Source organism: Artemia sp. Qi Xiang Cuo, chromosome 9 (genome assembly GCF_049724085.1).
Source record: "Artemia sp. Qi Xiang Cuo chromosome 9, ASM4972408v1, whole genome shotgun sequence".
In the NCBI taxonomy this organism is placed as follows: domain Eukaryota; kingdom Metazoa; phylum Arthropoda; class Branchiopoda; order Anostraca; family Artemiidae; genus Artemia; species Artemia sp. Qi Xiang Cuo.
This window is the reverse complement of record NC_142802.1, coordinates 75,947,625-75,967,889: the sequence shown is the minus strand read 5'-3', so window position 1 is coordinate 75,967,889 and position 20,265 is coordinate 75,947,625. Positions and strand designations below refer to the sequence as shown.

Genomic DNA, 20,265 nt, shown 5'->3' with positions numbered 1-20,265 from the left:
TAAAATATATTCATGTATGTACATACACTCAATTCCATTATTCATATTTAAAATTATTAGACTAAAAAAAACGAAAGAAATCTACTCACTGTCGTTTCGCACAAATGCGACCAACCTCCTGCAGAGGTGTCGTTTGGGGGTGGCACAATGTGTAGAAAAGAATATTATACATCCCATGCCCTTTGACTATCCAGATATGGACCCCTCTTGCCTCCTCCTCCAATAAAATGCTGGAGATTCGCCCCTGACCTCCTGTTCACTCTCCAGCAAACAAAATAACATAATTCACTATAAAAAACCCTACCAATATCGGTAACTATTGACAACTGAAGAAGAGAAAGGAAAACAAATATATAAAATATAACTACCAAAAATTGGCTTTACTTGAACCTAATAAGTCTTTTTAGGTCTTTTTTTTAGGCACCAATAGTATAGGACTCACGAATCCCGAAATGAATAATGTTCCATGTAGGAACCAAAGCAAGGGCCAGATAGGGTTTCAGGGCTGTATTCAGGACTTCAATTCATGACAAGAGGGGGGGGGGGGGGGGGTCGAACAATGTAAAATACTTTTGTAGCCATTATATAATTTATCGGTGGATTTAATCAATAAAGTTTTTGATGCACACAATTCGCACAAGCAAAAACTGCAGTTGGCATACGCCTGTGGTTATGGACATGATGGACTATTTTAGAGATCCAAAATTCATTCCTCTTTTTTCTCGTAGTGCAAATTTACAGCTGTAATTATTTATTTTTTTGATCAATGCCCTATTAGCCATTTATATTTTGATAAAAGTAACAACCCTCTTGAGTAGATGTGGTTGAAGACTCACTTACCTGGAATCTCTTCTGTCGAGAGATGGTCTGATCACAAAAGAGCTTACATATCGAGTAGCCAAAGCCTCGACACTTGTTGGGAGGCTGAGCAGCATCTGGCGAAAGCCAAACAAGCCTCTTTTCCAAAATGTGCATTTACAATGCGCCAGTCAGCACTGTGCTGCTGTATGGAGTGGAGACGTGACCAGCTGCAAAATCTATCCTCAGCGTCGTCGATGTAGCACAGACGAAACATCTCCGAAAAATCAAGGGACTTCGCTGGACTGATTTTGTTAGCAGCCAGACCCTCCTGTCACGTACGGCACAAACTTTCTCGACGCAGCTCGCCCAGAGTCCTGTTCGGTGGTACGGCCATCTCCTGGGCATATCACGTGATACACGAGCACGGGTCGCATGTGACTTCGATCCCACCCTACACGGACGGAAGTGACCCAGAGGACGCCCCCCACCAAGAGGTAGAGAGACAAAGCCGATGTATTCCTCGCCAAATCCCACATCCCGATGGACGAAGCTGTGAGCCTGACAAGCGATAGGTCAACCTGGAGGTACCTGGTCTCATCGTTTTCTACGCCGAACCCTCGGCAGGAGCCTTAAGTCAAGTCAAGTAAGTCAAGTCAAGTCAACAACCCCCCTTCAGGCTTAACTGCAATTTTACTGCTGTGCAAACAGCTTTGTTGCAGAAAAATACCTATAAAGTATTTACCTAGAGTTTACCTGTCAACAAACTGACTTAAGCAACTTTGTGGCAGAAAAAACTCAACTTTGGGTTTATCTGACGACAAACTGATGAACATAATGTAAAGGATCCTTATCATACACTTAGAAGCAAAACTTGATTAGCATAGTTAATGTCTTACCTCATATATATTGTAAGACCTTCCAAAGAGATCCGCCGTCACATTCAGCCTTGCAGTTCGGGGCAAAAAAAGTTCTCCACCAAACATTATAGACCCCTGAACTTGGCTACCTAGTAATAAATGATTTCAGTTTTAGGGATGAAGGTAAAACCCATTTTATGAATTCTTCAAAGCGCTAATACATATAGCTGTATAATATCATAACTGAAACATTATCTATTTTAAGACCTCCCAAGGAGATCAGCAGCCATATTCAAAGCTTTTTCCAAGGAGACGGGTCAAAACACAAAAAAACGCATTTCTAGAACACTATTTTTCCAGGGGATGCTTTGGGCTAAATGAAATGGTGGAAGGGGGAGGTAATTTCCTCCTCTATCCCTCTATGTATGAAGGAATATTCCCACTTTCAAAGGAATATTCCCACCTTTCAAAGGATTATTCCCACCTTTCACTTCAGCACCCGCGTTTTTATTTTTGACATTCATTGACATCGTATTGGACATATTTCCATAATTTTGGTTGTCAAACTCCAAATTGTCGACGAAGATTTCCAAAAATCCAAATAATAAACAAAATTAAATGTGAAGAATGTTATGACTAGGTGAACACTAACAAAAACGGGCACCAACTTTTAAAGCTGACTAAAAACTTTTTAAAGATAAATGAATTTAAATAGTATTGAATATTTTAAAGATACAAGTCCCATCTCTATTATCCTTATTATTGGGGTAATTTGTTTGTGTTTATGACACATAACCGTATATTTTTTTTTTGAAATTTAGACAGTCTTACCCGAGAATTCAATTTTTAAAAATAATCTTACTTTATATATTTTCAGTGAATTCTTTGTTTTTACCTAACCTTTCCACGTCATTTTCATTCTCAAATGGAAGCTTAACCGTTTGCAAGTAGAACTTTTTCAGAAAAGCATACCCGCCGTTATTAAGTTACCCGTAAATTGCGGGGAACAGTTGAGGGGGTCCTTACACTTCCCTTGTTCCTAGGTTCCTTCATTCTGCTTGTATTTATTCAGCGTTCGCGGATTGCGTAACATCATTCCGTAGCAAAATGGCGAGCGTGAAGCTTGTGTTAAATGCTGTACTGAACTTTGTTGAGCGGGCGATGAAGGCTGGAAACCCGATAGACAGTATTGTCAAAAGTGCGGTATCACATTTCTCCGATGCGGATATATTGGAAGCGAAAAAGGTGATTTGGGATGAAGCCGAATATGCGACGAGAGTGACTGCAAGAGACAAAAGTTCGGATAATGTCATTGACATAACGAAAGTTTTTAAGATGTGTGACGAAAAAAAAATTTCGCTCCCACGGTTCGTATTATACCAACCTGATGACGTACCGATTATTCCAGGCGAAATAAGTGCAACTTTGACGAGAAAAGTGGGAGAGCTTTGCCGAAAGTTCGACAGTTTCGTCGAGTCTGAGTATCAGCTGCGCAATTCCTATCAGTCACGCGAGAATAACGGAAAGCATAAACAGACTTACGCCGTAGTTCTCAAAAATCTGCCCCAAGGACTGACTGATCCCGAATCACGGAAAGACTATTTAAATGGATTTTGCGGACAGACAAGCAATGACATCGTTGAACTGAGGCCTCGTAAGAGGGCTTGGAGCTTTTTCGTGAAAGACAAAGTGACCACCGATTCCATTGCACAGGCTATTACCGGTACCGATAATTCCGTTGTCACGAGAGTAAAAAGCCCCTCTTTCTTTGGGATAATTCGCCACGTCCCTGCTAGTATTTCAGAAGAGGACTTACGCAGTTTAGTGTCGAAATGTGTCGAAGCTTCTGGAATAAACAAAACCAGGTCATTCAAACTGAAGTTTGATTCGCGTGAAGACCTACAGAGTGCAATCAAGTCTCCCCCCGTGATTGGGTATGAGCGGCTGCCGATTCACGAATACAAATTTATGCTAATCCAGTGCTACAAGTATCAAGGCTTCGGCCATGCAGCAAAGGCATGTCCAAATCCGCCAAAGTGCTCCCGTTGCGCTGGGAAACACTCCAGCTCAAAGGACAATCCCTGCCAGAACCCCCTCAAATGTGCTCTATGTGGTTCGGCAAACCCGTTGTGTGGCAAACCTCTATGTGGTTCGGCAAAGTGCTCCCGTTGCGCTGGGAAACACTCCAGCTCAAAGGACAATCCCTGCCAGAACCCCCTCAAATGTGCTCTATGTGGTTCGGCAAACCATCCCTGTTACAGTTTTAAATGCACTGAAGCACAGAAAGCGTTAAAACAATGAATAATCTTGAACTCAAAGTTGTATCATGGAACATGAATGGTTGAGTTCTGGCTAAACTACCTCTGGTTGAGCAATTAGTACAAGAATATGACGTAGTCTGTCTACAGGAGCACTTTCTTACAACAGAAGGACTTCAGCTTCTTGAGGTCAATGACAGTTCCAGCGTATTCAGTGCTCCTGCAAAGCGTTCTGGCAGAGGTATACCCTCTGGTGGTATTTCAATACTGGTACGCAGAAGTCTTAAACCTTCCTTGTACAAGCAGTCTGATTTCTTCGTCGGTGTCCGAATTGCTGATACAGCTCTATTCTGTGTCTATATGCCCACGGATTATCGTGACGATGAATCTGATGCAAGATTCAATGTTGCTTGTGGACAGATTTGTGGAGCAGTTGAGGGATGTGTCACGCAAAAACTGTCATGCATTGTAACCGGAGATATGAACTGTAACCTGTGCGACAACAGCCCGAGAACTCAGGTTCTGGTAGCTTCCTGTGAAAGTCTCCGTGTACTTGAAAATGACCTGGACTACACGTATATACACAACTCCGGCTCTGTATCCTCCCTTGACTCAATACTCTGCTCTGCAGATGTGAAGATAAACGGAAAATGTGGGGTAAAATTAAGCATCTGTGCTTCCGACCACCTACCCATCTCGAATGTGTTCTGTGTCACTAATAAACCTACTCAGCCCGATGAATGTCACCGTAAATGGGTGGTAAAATCTGAGTGGGGAAAAGCCGACTCTACGCTTTTCAAGTCCTTGTATGATAATATACTTGAAAAGATAAAGGTCCCATTTCAACTGCTTCAACAAGGTTCGCCTGTTCCCGATAATGAGAAGCAGATACTCCTGAACAATTACTGTGCAGAAATTACACATGCTTTACGCTGTGCCGAAAAGGCTACAGTTCCGACACGAAAAGTTCGAATCGGAAGTGAAAATCCACAGTGGTCTCAGAATGTACAGTTATCCGAGTCTTGTAGTCGATCTAAATTCTGGTATACACTATGGAACGAGTGCGGGCGCCCTCGTCAAGGTGTCTTGAATGATATCAGGCTATATACTAAGCGAAAATTCACCAAGACCCTTGCTAAACATTGAACCGACTTAATGGACCAGAATTGCAAAGTGCTTGAAGGTGACCCAAATGCAGTCTGGAAGTATATTAAAAAGAAAAGGAGTCCGAAATCTCGTAAAGAAGAATTTTTGCCAATTGAAAGTAATTGGAATAAATATTTCATCGCAGAATTCTCACCGCCGAACAAGGCTCTCGAGAAAGAGTTAAAAAAAGAGTTCGACTCCCTCCTAGCGTCAAATGAACGAAGTGTCGGGTTCGTTGTTACTGTGTCTAGTATCCGTTATATGCTATCTAAACTGAAAAAGAAGTATTCTCGAGGGGATGATAATATTTGTGGAATGCATCTGGCTATTGGGGGTGACAATGTGTTAAATCACCTTGCTCTTATGTACCAGATGATCTTTAACAGCGGTCTTGTCCCCGATGTTTTCTGTGTTGGTGTCGTTACACCAGTTCCCAAAAAAGGGAATGATCCCAGGAACTGTTCATCATACCGCCCGATAACTGTTGCGCCGGTATTCTGCAAACTCATGGAAATGCTTGTTTTCGGTGACCTAAGTGAAGCTTGTTATACTCCCGATTCGCAATTCGGGTTTAAGAGTGGTACTAGTCGCGAGCATGTTCATTCATTGATAGCCAATCTTTTGCTCAGTGCTCATGATAATAATGATACATTTGTTCTAGCATGCCACGATGTGCGTAGAGCATTCGACTCCGGTATCCACGCACACATACTTAGTTCTGCTTGTAAACGCGGAGTTGACCGTTCGGTTGTCGTTGTATGGAGGATCATGTACAGGAGGCTGAGAGTGAAGATTTAAGTCCCCACTCATCACGGTATGGTGGTATCCACCGTAGTTATACCTGACCGTAAAGGTATCCGGCAAGGCTCAATTACTTCCCCTCCTCTATGCAACAACAGTTTTATCGTCCCTCAAGAATCTGCCAAAACGTGCTGCATATATGTAGGTATAGACGTATCGCTCATCAATTACGCTGATGATATACTTAACGCAAGTAGGTCTGTTTCAAGGGTTGAGGATAACTACAATATATTGAGTGATGAATATACTAAGATGGGCTAGCTTTTAATGCTGCCAAAAGTGAAGTAGTTGTTTTTCGTCGCAACGCGAAAGATTCGACCCCGATTAGCGTGCTCCTAGGCGATACTGCGGTGAGCTCAAAGCCATCTCTCACTTACCTTGGACTGCCGATCGCTTCAGACCTGCGGTTTACTCGTGAAGCACTGGTTGAGCATTTTTCAGAAAAGGCACGCAAAGCATACGGACTACTTCTACCCTGCAAACGTATGTATAACCGCCGTATACTCGGAAGGCTCTATTCCTCCCGCATGTTCTGTCACTCTCGCCGTTTTGGTCTCTTTTCACCGAAACAGATAAGCGCTCAGTCCGTCGGGTTTACTATAAGTATGCAAAGTATCTTTTAAGTGTTCCGCCATGGGAGAGAAACTCAAGAGTTTCGAAAAATTACAGCGTTGTGGACCCGACTACTGCAGCTACTGAGCGAATCGTTCGATTTCGGTGTTCGCTCAATCCTGATCATAATATGTACCGAGCTATCGTAGGCTAGTTTGAATAAGAGTTTAGTATGCTGTATATAGATTGTTATTGAAGTCTTGTTGTTTCTCTTATTGCGTTTTCTTTTTCTCTTTTTTTTTCTTTTTTTTCAATACTCCGTTGTGTAACCTTGTGTTATTTATGATAGGAAATAAAAACCATTCATTCATTCAATTAAGATGTTATCCTGATTTACGAGGGTAAGTAAAAAATTATGCGCAATGTTGACATAACTCCTTTTATATTCTAACTACTGACCTCTGTACTCGTTTATTGTATTGCTGTGTTGTTGTGGCCCTGCTATTACCTTCTGAACCCTAATAGCTTAATTTCTCCTTTTCATATTACAGATGAATCATATCCGCTCTATTAGAAGTTTGCACGATTAAGGATATCAACACTAAAAAAAAAAATTAAGGAATGGTTAATGATGATGTAATTTGTTAATATGTGTGTGTGTGTACATATATGTATGTGTATATTGGTATATATGTATGTGCTTGTACATACATCTGTACGCCTCCTTTGTATGGCGTGTTTGGGGAGGAGTTGGTCCCTCTTCCCTTGTTGATGAGTTGAATAAAGTTAGTATATTTTTTTTTTTTGGGGTGGGTTGACGAGTCTGGAAAGGTGAGTTATCTATTGTTTTTTTTTTTTTTAAGGTTAGTTTGAAATAGAAAATTGACGATTTTGGTTTAAATCTCTATAACTCAAATATTAGTAGAGGAACAATTAATTTAAATCTATGTGTTAAATGTTTTTTGTTCCCGACTCTGTCGAGTTTTCTCTCTCTCGGGAATTTAATATGTTGTGTAAATATGGTATTAATAATAAAACCTTGAACCATAAGGAACAATGAGCAGTAATCTGGTTTTTTGGTCAGAAAGTGTATCAAGACCGCAATTCATCAAGGACTTTCGGCACAACACGGGAACAGTGTCTTGCCCAAACAGAGTATCTACGAATTGATAGACAAAATTCAAAAATGGACGGACGAGTGTTACGAATGGGGAGGAAGCCGGAAGATTATCTACATTCATAAATGATAACAACATTGACCGTGCACGTGAAATGGTTCTGTTAGACAGACGAGAGTGATTAATAGGTAGCTAATCGTTTGCAAATTAGTCATGGTTCTGCCAGTGAAATCATCCATAACAGACTTAGATTTCATAAAGTCTGCGCAAGACACAAGGTCCCAAAAACACTCAGTGTTGCATAAACAAACATGCTTGGAGATCTGCCAAGAGCCTTTTGTTCACCATGATAACGAAATTGACAGCTTCTTAGAGAGAATCATCCCCAATGATGTAACCTGGATCCAGTACAAGCTGGAGAGTGTACAGAAGTCTGCGATCCCTATCGCAAATAATAGAGAGGTCAGTAGTAACAATGTAAGAATGTTTATGCCAGGATTGAGGATAATTTTTTACTTACCCTTGTATTATCGGGAGAAGTCCCGATCTACTACGATTACTAAGAACCTCGCCACATCGTTAAGCCGCCAAGGACAAGACAGTTAACCCGAGTCCCTCTCCATATCAATATATTACAAGGTTCATCCTTTACTCCCCCTTATAAAGCCCCCACTTACTTTAAATCATTTACTATGACCTCTTTTGATCCCATTTAAAAATTTTTAATTAGCCCCACCTGGATTTTCAAGTAGCACAGTTTTTGCAACCCATCATTTGTCATCCATAAAGCCTGACCTAGCTCTCTCAACACTTCTTTTATTATAATCCTAAACAGTAGCATCAAACCACGTGTTTTTGGCACAGCTTTGTTTGATGTACAGTCAAACAGTTCGTGCTAATGAACTGTAAGTAAGGAGCGACCCGGCTCAATAGCAACCGAAAATCTAAAAACGGAATTTTGATACCAACGTTATGTGAGAGGATCATTCCATGGAGCAGGGGACATTTCTATGAAGGAGTGCCGGATTTTCTAGTATTATTTAAAAACGATCAGAAACTAAATAAAAAAAAACAAGTGTTTTCAACTGAAACTAAGGAGCAACATTAAAACTTAAAACAAAAAGAAATTATTACGTATATGAAGGAGTTCACCCCCTAGTCAATACCTCGCTATTTAAGCTAAAGTTTTTTTAAGTACTTTCAAAACAGCTATTTATCATTGGCAGCGCAATAGCTCTGCCTAAGTAAAGAACGATGTTGGCACAATGTATTATTATTATTTTTTTTTATTCTAGACCAGGGCACTTCGTATCGAAGGAGTTGTCGTAGAAACTTCTAAAAGGGTTCCTTCGATTGGAAATTGGAGTGGCTAGTGACTTTTTTTAATGGTCGAAAGTGATTGGAAGGCAACTAACACCGCCCACTATTTCCCCAAACACATCTAATCAAAATTTTTAGATAGCTATTTTGTTCAGCGTAGTTTGAATTCCAGATAGAAATTATGTTTTTGAGGAGGACACTTCGCCACAGCCCTCAGGGCAAGAGTGAAAAATTTTTAATAGTAAAAAATGACTGGAAGGTAACTAACATCCCTTCCGAGCCCACCATTTATCCAAATACATCCAAGCAAAATTTTGAGATAGCTATTTTGTCCAACGTAGTTGAAAGTCCTGGAAATTAGGTCTTTGAGGATGATAACCCGATCAGAGCCCTCAGGGAAATGATTATAAGTTATACCCTGGGGAAATATAAGGTTTTTATTGAAAGCTTTGTCGTAGAAACTTGAAAAAGGGCCCATTCGATTGGAAATTCAAAGAGCCAGTGCTGTTTTTAATAGTCGAAAGTGATTGGATGGCAACTAACCCCCCTCTCACGCCCACTTTTCCCCAAACACATACAATCAAATTTTTAGATAGCCATTTTCTTTAATGTAGTTGAAATTTTTGGAAATTAGTTCTTTAAGGATGACGACCCCCCCCCCCCTCACAGCCCTCAGGGCAAGGGTTGTAAGTTATGCCCTGCCGCATTTAAGGTTTTTATAGAAAGCGTTGTCGTAAAACTTCAAAAAGGGCTTAATCGATTGAAAATTGAAAGGGCTAGTGTCCTTTTTAATAGTTGACAGTAATTAAAGGGGAACTAACCCCCTCTCACGCCCACAATTTTCCCAAACAAATGCAATCAAAACTTTGAGATATTCATTTTATTCAATGTAGTTAAAAGTTCTGAAATTAGGTCTTTTAGAATGACAACCCCCTCAGAGTTATACCCTGGGGGCATATAAGGTTTTTATAGAAAGTGTTGTCATAGAAACGTCAAAGAGTGATCATTTGACTGAAAATTGAGGAAAGTAGTGCCCTTTTTAATAGTAAGAGTGGGTTATTGGGCTATTAACCCCCCTCTCAAGCCCACCATTTCCTCGGACCTATCCAATTAAAATTGATAGATAGCCATTTCCTTTAACGTAGTTGATATTTCTGGAGACTCTGGTTTTAAGGATGACAAACTCCCAAAACCCCTCAGGGTAAGGATTGTAGGTTATGCCCTGGGGGCATATAAGGTTCTTATAGAAACCGTTTTCGTAGAGACTCATATGTGGAGCTCCAATGTCCTTGGAACTACTTACGTTACGAGCAAAATTTGCCTCGTAAGATTACACAAGGCAACGTGAAGTCTTAAGTTATGTTACTCCAAAAGATTCTACGGCTTAGTGTGAAAGCACCATGCGCACTTTATAGCACACAAGGAGCCTAAAATTCTGTAAAAAACTTATGATGAAAAAAACTACAAACAAATCAATAACTATCTCTAAACTTTATGTTGGTAGTTAGTGTAACTTACAAACAGCTAAGTTAGATTGGTATATGCAAAAATGAAAGGTCATAACAGCCTAACTTACCAATGTCCAAATCACTTGAATAATATGAGAGTTCGTCGTTCCTTGAAAACTTGAGAACATTACTTTCGAAGTCTGTCGGCAGTGCTTTAGTTCCAATGAGGGATTGAAGAGTCAAAACTGATGGTGATGACGATTTTTGAACAGACTTCAGAAAAGTGAGTACATATGATTTAACTACAGCAGAAATAAAAGTCATGTTATTCACTTTAAACATGATAACAGATTAAGAAACGTTCCAAAATATAATAAAGAAAATGTTCCAAAATATGATATAATTTTTAATATAATTTGCCTTTTAAATTTATGCAGCACTCCATGTGCTTCAACACAGGGGTGGATTCTGGATTTTTTAGGAAAGGGGGGGGGGGCAAAATAGGTTGATCCGATAAAAAAAATATAGGGGGGGGGCAAAATAGGTTGATCCGGTAAACTTCCGTTAGGAGCAAGTTTAATTAACGCAAACTTGAGTTAATTAAGTAAATTACACTACTTTAGACTACGCTAGGGGGGGCGAGGCTGGATCCACCACTGCTTCAACAAGCATAATGTCGATAAGACTAATCAGACGATACAAAATGTAGTTTTTCACAATCTGTTTGAAAAAAAACACATACAAATAATTTTATAATTCTTCTAGTTCTTTTTCTAGTTCTTATATGCTATTTTCTATGTAGTTAGAGTAAGCCTTATTGTTCATAAGCGAGCCTAGAACTAAAACTAAGCCAAACCAAAGGTTTCCTTTTTCTTTTTCAAGTTTACTATAGGTCGTCCAGAAAGACTGAGTAGATCCAGGAGATTCCACTGATTTGAACTCAGCTATTATTGTACCACTGGTGTATCCAGGGGGCCCGGGGGGGGGGGCAAAAAAAAATTCTGTCGCTCTCATTCCTTGTTTTTTTTCTGTTTTACAATCTTTTGTTTTAAATAAATTTGTCAATTTGGTCAATTATTGGCTTACTTGTCACATTGCCTCCCCGCTCAAGATTTCACTTATTAGCACCCTTATCACATTGCCCTCCCCCCCCCCAAAAAAAAATTGCTCTAGATCCGCCGCTGTATTGTACACATTCAAATTATCTAATTTGCACATCAGTTTTGGTATGGGAAAATTCAAATTAGATTACAAAATAGAATCTACTTCAAATTGACAAAAACGATAAGATTACTTTAAAATAGTGAATTTTCCAATTTATCCAGACTTTATAGATCTTGGCGGATAGTAATATTCAATCCGTATCCTTCTATCGTTTACGTTTTTTTACTCATGATTAGTTGCTCTTATCAGAGCTGCTATATTTGAGAGCCTGTTTTTGAATTATGATATACCTCCTCCAAGTGCAATTTCATTGGCAAATAGCCAGTAAAGCAGTAAATATGTAACAACAGCAATGGCAGAAACCGAAGAACTAATATATAAAGAATAAAAAAGTACTATTTTCAGCTTTACGACTGAAGCTGTATACAACTGAAAATTTCCTTCCATTTCTATTTTCGAAACTGAAAAGGGATCGTGAACAAAAGTTCAAAATATCTGTCATTTCTTTCATTATTATTGGCTTTTTCCCGTAATCTTTCATTTTGTTTTAATCCATTTCATTTAATCATTTTTCCTTTAAAACTAGCTTACTCGTCGCACGTTGCTAAGATCTCAAAACAAACGAAATTCAATAAAACAATTCTGACTATTCAATATAAAAAATTTCGTTGCTGTTGCAACGTGCAGTGTTGCATCAACTTTTGGTTAGTTTAGCCGAAACATAAGTGTTTTCGACACTCTTACCTTATTTCTTCGCCACCGAAGTTGAATTTTTAGTTGAATTTTTTTTTTATTTAACTTGAAAAAAGAGACAAACTTAAGCTCTATTCTCCGACGCACTTTGTTATGAGTAAATGTTTAGACATCATTTTTAGACCAATCTGGAGTACATTATGATTGGCAGAGAGCAACAGAGACTAGACATCAATGTCAGGCTAAGCATACGTATAAATTAGGCTTTAGAAACAATAAATGCAAAAGTACCAATTCACTAAAATGTAGGAGGAGAGTGGGAAAAATCAATTTTCCAAAATCTAGGAAGTTTTTTTTCCGAATGAAAATACCAAAACAAGGTATTTTTCAATGGAAATGCCAAAAAGAGTATTTTTTTGGAATCTAGGGTGGGAGGCCATAGCCTGCTCCTTACCAATCGACATCCATGAATAAATGAGAGAAAATCATAGGTCTTTAAATTTGGTTTGAAAAAAATATTTGCTTTCAATCTTCAATCAAACCTTAGTTTAAAGCAATAGGAAAAAAAAGACAAAGGCTCGGAGTTTTCATTTGGTATAATAATATTTTCTTAATCATCTTAAGCCCAATGATTATTTCTGAAGCTCAAGTGATTTTTTTTTTAACTCTCTGTCTGAAACAATTTCTTCTTCTTCTTCTTTTTACTGGGTCACACTGCCTGATGCATAAAGAAAACTTAACTCACTCTGGTTTGAATCCTCGAATTCCAAAAGACCAATAATTTCTTGAATAATTTGTACACTTGGACAGGCCATAACAGCATGAAACGCTGAAGCTCTGACCTCAGCTGGTTCCGACTGATTTTTGTATATTGAAAAGGCATCAGTTCGAGGAGTAGCACATGAAGCCAGCCTTAAAAACAAAAGATTTTTAAATCTCTCGGAACACACTTTATAAGTGGTAATGAAAGTTTTGGTGGAAGTTTTTTTCTGAAAAACCTAGAATAAGAAGCAACACCATTTCATTCCCTACCCAACACTCTTCCCAAAAAAAAAATTTTTTACCCTGACAACTTGGTTCCAGCCCCCTATCCACTCATGCATGGATTTAGTGTTTTCGTTGCCTGTTGTGGCAGACGAAGTGTGCATAATGGCTTTTGTTACACATATATTTCTAACTCATATACGGTAGCTCTGCGCTATTTAAAAAATTTCATGGCTTTTGAAATTGGTATTATTTGACAATTTGAACCAAATGCTGACGGGGAATAGACGCACAAAATCATACGAGCAGCAAAATCGGCAAGCTTTTGTATATAATTTAAGGGTGAATAAATATATCAATGGGTGGGGGTGGTGGTTGTTTGCTTTTTTTATTAGCGCTTACCAAAACCTTTTCTCCTTTGAGTAGTAAGTTGGTTTGGCCTCACAACTGTTTACTGGTTTAGACATTTATGACCAAAAGTATTAGATTTAATTTCGTCACTTAGCTCTGGGAGTCTGAATACTTTTTTACAGGCTTGGTTCTCTCTTCTACTCCATTTAAAAATCTGGGCTCTAAGAGCATTGAGCATTTAATTGCTTTTAACAGACATTTCAAATTCGGATATCAGATTACCAATACTCAGAAATATACAAAGGCTTTATTATTCACTAGTGAAGTTAGTACAAACGTAACAAAAAGATAAGAAATTGTGAAAAACAGCTTAGCATTTCTTTTAAGTTATCTAAGAGGCCAGTTACCAAGGAATTTTTCAATGGTAAAAAAACAACACTATAATTGAAAAAAATGTCTACAGGGGAATGAACTTTCTAAAAAGTACGTTCATTTGTCAATAAGCGTATAAGCCATTGATGTAAACAGATTAAAACGTCAAGATAGGGAGTATGGTCAGAACATCTTTCCTGGAAGAAGGAGTCTATTACGCAAAAAAACAATCATCTTAAAGCCATAATCTTTCAGTTTTCCCAAGAAAACCCTTCTGAGTCATCTCAAGGAGATATTTTTCCACCCTTTCCGTGCAGTTGGGAGGGAACTAAGCGTTTTTGTTTTCATAGTGGGAAAAATTCGTCTAATCTTCACTTGACAAGCTAACAAAAGAGCTGTTAATATCAGACAACTTTTCGAGGTACCACATTCACAATAATCACTGGAGTCTGGCACGTACGCAGGGGGGAGGGGGGGGGGGCTCCGAGACCCCCTCAAAATCTCACGATTCTTTTTTATTTTCCCATATTTTTCTTATACTTCTCACAGAATATGGAATTTAAGGATTTGGCCCCCTCCCCGGAATCAAATTCCTGCGTACGTGCCTGATTGGAGTATTAGATTTTAATAAAGACTATTTATTATTGTCTTTTTAAATAATCGATTGTCCTCTATTTTAATCCTCTAGTAATAGATAATCCTCTATTTTAAATAATAGAATATTAAAAGAGAGTAGTGAGAGAGAGGGAAGGATTGAGACAGAACGAGAGAAAAAGATAACAATAAATTATATAAGTTACAACTCTCCACGCCTTTTAGTGATTAGTACAATACTTACTACCTTAAAAAGGAAGTGACCTTACCTCATAGATTCGAGTGAGAAAGAGCGTAAAAAGAGATCATTGGCAGAGTCACGAAGACAAGTCTCAAATACGGAAGAAGAAGCAATACAGTGCCCAGCGTTAGCAAGAGACCGCAATGCCAGAATGACCTATTTTAAAAGAAGAAAATATTGTGACTTACTTGTACGATTCATATGTGTGCATAATAATTTTTACATAATATGATTTACTATATTTTATAGAAAAGACTTATAAATAATTAGATAGATGTGTATAACATAAATAGACTATATAATAAATTATAATTTTTTTATTATTTTACTTCATTTTCTAATTATACTGTATACTTTAATCGTCCTGTAAATTATAATTATGCTTGAATTGTATGCCTAAATACTAAAATTGAAAATAAAGAATAACTTGCTAGGAAAAATTTTATGAAACCTTAGGTATACATTCCTTTTGGCTAAAAAAAAATCCTACGTTAAAATTAATTTCCCTATGCAGGTTTTTGCATGCTTTGTTGCTGCAGTACAACGGTTTTAACGTTTCAACACAATATGATTATCCTGCTATTGTTTGATGTTGAGATTCAGCTTTATCCATCTACAGGATTATATTTTGAACATTTGCTTTGTTTTCTTATTCAGATTGGAAAAAAATGTTGAAAGCGTTGGAAGACAAAATTGGAAAATTTTACAATGTTTAGGAAAACATAAATAACTTTCTAAGAAAAGGTTTAACTAAAATTATAATTCTTGCCTGGTGAGTGGATAGATCTAAAATTAACGAGTCAAGAAATATAAGTATTCAATGAAAGCTGAAGCTGTAGGTACGCCAGAAAATCGCATGTTTCAAAGGAGACTTAAAGCTTAAGCCAAATTCATTTTTTTTAAATTCAGGTCTACGCTCTTTCAAATACGAAATACTTTCAAGGAAGAAATGGCATATTAAAATAAAATAATGTAAAATGTTAAATAAATATGAAACAGTGATCAAAATATACATTTTCAGACCCCAAAAAAATGAGAGGTTTCTAACATAAATTCACTAAAGCACTAATAAATGAACAAAATAGATGAAAAGATGTAGAACGAATCGATAGTCACAAGATTTCGGCAGGCTGTACGCCCCCTCACGAATGTATCACAAAAACAGCGTTTTGTGTACAATTTGTGCTGAAGGCTAATATCTATATTCGGCACAATCATAGGCAGCGCAATAGCACTGCCTAAGTAAAGAACGATGTTTGATACTGAACAATCAGTTAGACCATCTGTGTCTCAGACAAGTGATTTTCGGAAAAAAACATCAAAGAATACTTATGTTAAACATACTTTTACCTGTATTACTATATTATTTAACCTGTATTAAAATATTACCTATATAGGGTACATATATGTGGTATATATTCGTGGCGTTTTGCAAAAAGGGTCAAAGTCCGCTTTTTTCAGAAAATGAGTTAAACATATGGTTCGAAGAAGGTCGAAGAGATCTATCGATTGGTCTATTCAAAATGGCCTTATCTTTAATGTTGACCAAGTAATAAATTATTCCATAAGAGCATTAAAAAGAGCGTAAGTCCCTTATCTTCGAATTGACGAACAATTCAGTAATTTGGGTATCTCTAGCAAATTTCGATCGAAAGTCTTTAAAATTTCAAGCTTCTTAAATTCTGATTTGTGAGAAACATTTTTTTTTTTTTTGCTCTCTTGTAAAATTAGAAAAAGTGGACTTAGACCCTTTTTGCAAACCGCCAACGGATATTAGGTAATACAGGCAATTTAATATATTACCTATAATACTTATGTCCGGCATACCGATACCGAAAATTCAGTAAGATCAACCGTGTGATTTTTTTTTTTCAATAATCTAGCGATTTATGTGCTGATTTAGTGATGTTTTTGATTTAAGCAATATAAGAAATCACTAGAAATAGCTATAAATCACTAGCGGTAGCAACCATGACGGTATTAGTTAATCAATCGAAAGGGTACTCTAAGGTAAGAGACTACAAATATAGGACCTTAGATTGTACCTCATCATTTGCACCAGAATAGCGGCACGTCTTCAGAATAGGTTTCGACAGGCGTTGTACGAGTCGCTCAATCTCGTAGGTTTTTGATACGTCTTCCATTCTGCACAACTTTCCTGCCAAGCTTGAGATGGCTAACCATAGCTCCTCTTTCACCAATGAAGACTCAAGAAGCGGCTCCAAAGCTATGACATGGCGGACAGTAGGACTAAATAAAAGAAAAGATAAGAAGACAGGAAGAAAGAAAAAAATAATAAGAAAGATAAGATGAGAGGAAGAAAGGAAGACAGGGTTTTAAGTTCAGGAACAAAGCAATATACAAATAAAATAAGAAAATGCTAGTGACAACACTGTAATAAAACAAAAATAAGAACATATTTGTGCCTTGAATGCAATAAATTAATTATTCAAGGAAAACAAAAAGAGGAAATAAGGAAATCACAGAAGCACAAACTAAAAACTAAAAAGAGAAACATACAAGTAGAAACTAGAGAGAGTAGAACAAGAGATTGAATCAGAGCAAAAAAATACAAATCAAGGACAAAAACAAACACAGGCAAAAAAGACATTAATTGAACAGAAAATTTGAAAAATTGGATCTTCATTTGCAAGCAAAAACTTATTACAGTATTACACCCTCAAAAGAAGGATAATAGAATAAAACAAAAAACTGTAAAAACAAAAATCGCAACTAGTTAATGCTTCAATTAAGATATTGGCAAGTTTTATTTTATTCTTAAATTTTTTTCGGCTATTTTTTTATTTTACTTATTTCGTAAATTAGTTCGTTCACTTAATTTTTTTTTATTATGTCGTAAATTAATTTGTTCAATTTATTTATGCTTATTTCGTTTACTATTTAAAGCAACAATTTTTCTTAGCTTCCCAAAACCAATTGTTGGTAAAATTGTTACTAAATTTTTTATGTTAAGACGGTGGAAATAGGCCTTATATAATAGTTGGTATAATTATGCAATTACAATTATGGTTTATGGTTAAAACTATAGGTAGCTACACTTATACAACTTTTGGCGATACTCCTCCATAGCCTTGTAATGGATCTCTGATCTGTTAAAAAATGAAAGTAGTAAGGAAAAGCTTTTTGGTTTTAGTGAAAACTTCTGTAAATTGGATGAAGGGCACAATTTTTACACACGGTTATGCGCAAAAAGAAGAAAAGGTTTAAAGATGACTTTCCCTACAATTTTTTGAGAATCTTGCTTTCAAAAAATGCTTAGAAACATGCCAGAATGTCTGAACTCTTTTTTTCAGATCCCGCAATCCCAAGAAATTATTAGTGTTTTCTTGCGGATTGACCCGATTTGTATTTTATAATAACTAGACAAAATCATTTATACATGACAAATGTCGAAGCAATAACCTAACGCATTAAATATGAAACTTGTGAGAAGTTTGGACGTTGAAGTTGTTTATTTCTTTCGTCGATTTCTGAGCTATATTCCACACTTCAAACACAACCTCCAAACGACTCCTTTAGATGTAAATTAACACCGGATCTGTCTTCTACATTTTCTCAATATTCCTTTTTCAAGTTACCTGCATACAATTCCCTGATAGAAAGGCCCAAAGCAAGACCTCTGCGCTTCACGGTTGATTCCACGACAAAGATTCGGGACTAATCTACGGCTAAAAATTTGACATACTTCTTGGTTAAAATTACCTACTTTGGTTTTAGCGTATATATAGAAGATTACGCAATTATATGATACGAAAGCCCGAAGCACGGCCCCTGTGCCTGAATTCCATCCAATTCTAAAGATATAGAATGCGTCTCCACGGCTGCTTTCCCGCCAGTGACAAATAAGAGAAAACTGGAGTGACAGCACTGCTAATATACGACAGCATTTGACAGCACTGCAAATGCAATATGAGATTCAATATGGTATTAGTACTTTAGTAACCAAAGAACAATAATTTAGAACTAACAAAGTATGGCCTAACTACCCATAAAAAGGATAAGGACGAAAATCCTCTAGAGACATTGATGGCGCAGATGTTTTAGTTGCTTAGTCTTTTCTACAATGACAGGTAGCACGGACATGTTTTCTGACGGATGACAGCAGCTAAGATTGAACCATTGCCAAGCAGAGATCAGTCCACTGCGCTACCACAGGATAACTACATATACAGTACGTAATTAACTACTTGACAATACTATTGAAATACGATTAATTAGTTGATAGCACTAGAGGAATTTATAGTCATAGAGAAGAACAGAAGTAATAAAATAAGAGATTTAATTGAATAGTTACTTTGAAAGTGAAGAGAGAGTGGTTATCCAATTTTTCATCTTTTCCGCGGAAATGGTACCAGATGAGAAAAGGTTTCGTATATATGCAGTAACACTTGGCGAAGAGAGTTGATATATATGCTCACTGGCACTGTCTTTTAAACATGAATCGCCATCTATTATTTCTTGAATCTTTTTTTCGGAGGACCTTTCTAAAATCGAAAGAACAAAGTCTTCATGATCCATTTCTTCATCAGCAGTCTGTAAAAAAGATAAATTTGCAGTTATAATTTATTACTCACAAATTAGTATAATAAAAGCAGGCATAAGTCTCGCCAGTATAGCTAATATTAAAGATTTATGTCAAAGCAATGATACCTTTTTCCTTTTTTTTTTTACTTCGATGTCGTAAAATAACAATGTGTATAGGTTTACTGTTTTTTCTTTATATCTTAATTCCTGTTTTTTCCCCTTGTTTGATCCCCATTTGTAAATGCAGCTATTTTCAATAGTTTTGCAATATTTTGTATCTGTATTAAAAGTAATCACTACCATAATTACACCAGATCAGTGACATTGTAGTCTCCGCCCAGATATGCCATCGGGAATAGGTAGGAGGTAGTTTCGGCCTTTGCCCTTATGAAATCGAAAATTTTTTATGATTTTGGGCATAGTTTCTAAACAAAATTATGTAATTCAAGTATTCACAATTCATACTTGCATTCCCCCTCCTCCCATTTCCAATCCCAGCTGGTTTCATTCTTCTCCCTCTGATCCGGTCCTGTATTCCCAGTCTTATCCCCCCCCCGTCTGGAAAGAAAGGTTCCTAGCTCACCCCCTCCGCCTAGCAAAGATCTAGAAACTGTTGTTTAGAGCAGGCGCAGTGCTTTGCTTGCACTAGTGGATCTTGTGGTCGTGATCTATGAGACCCACTTCACTCTTCTTCTCCTCAAATTTTGTCAACTTGCCACAAGCCTAATAACACCGGCCTCAAACAAAACTTGAAGAATAACCGTCATCTGAATTTTCACTACCAAAATTTTTCTACGCTAACGCTGAAAGTCTCAACCCATTGAAATAGAAACCCTAGCATGCGTCCTTAAGTCAACTGTACTAATGGTAACAGAAGTCCACCGCCAAAATATCCATCTTCTGAATATCAGTGGTTTTAATAAATATTTTAAGCTTACATCAGATGATCATCCCTTGGGAAAAAGAGACGGTGGTGTTGGAATCTATGCCCATGAAAAGTTAGCTATAGCAGCTTTAGTG

At 37.3% G+C, this 20,265-nt stretch overlaps 1 protein-coding gene across 1 annotated transcript in view; it reads right to left on the bottom strand.

The window, feature by feature from the left end:
* Positions 1–20,265, bottom strand: part of LOC148949030 (uncharacterized) — a 387,072-nt gene that overhangs the window by 343,330 nt on the left and 23,477 nt on the right. The window contains exons 5-10 of the mRNA XM_089095093.1: positions 19,016–19,254; positions 16,746–16,950; positions 14,729–14,856; positions 12,904–13,070; positions 10,430–10,603; positions 1,698–1,807 (exon numbers count right to left, since the gene is read on the bottom strand). Of these exons, the coding sequence (XP_088951219.1) occupies positions 1,698–1,807; positions 10,430–10,603; positions 12,904–13,070; positions 14,729–14,856; positions 16,746–16,950; positions 19,016–19,254 (1,023 nt within the window). The remainder of the gene's footprint in view (positions 1–1,697; positions 1,808–10,429; positions 10,604–12,903; positions 13,071–14,728; positions 14,857–16,745; positions 16,951–19,015; positions 19,255–20,265) is intronic.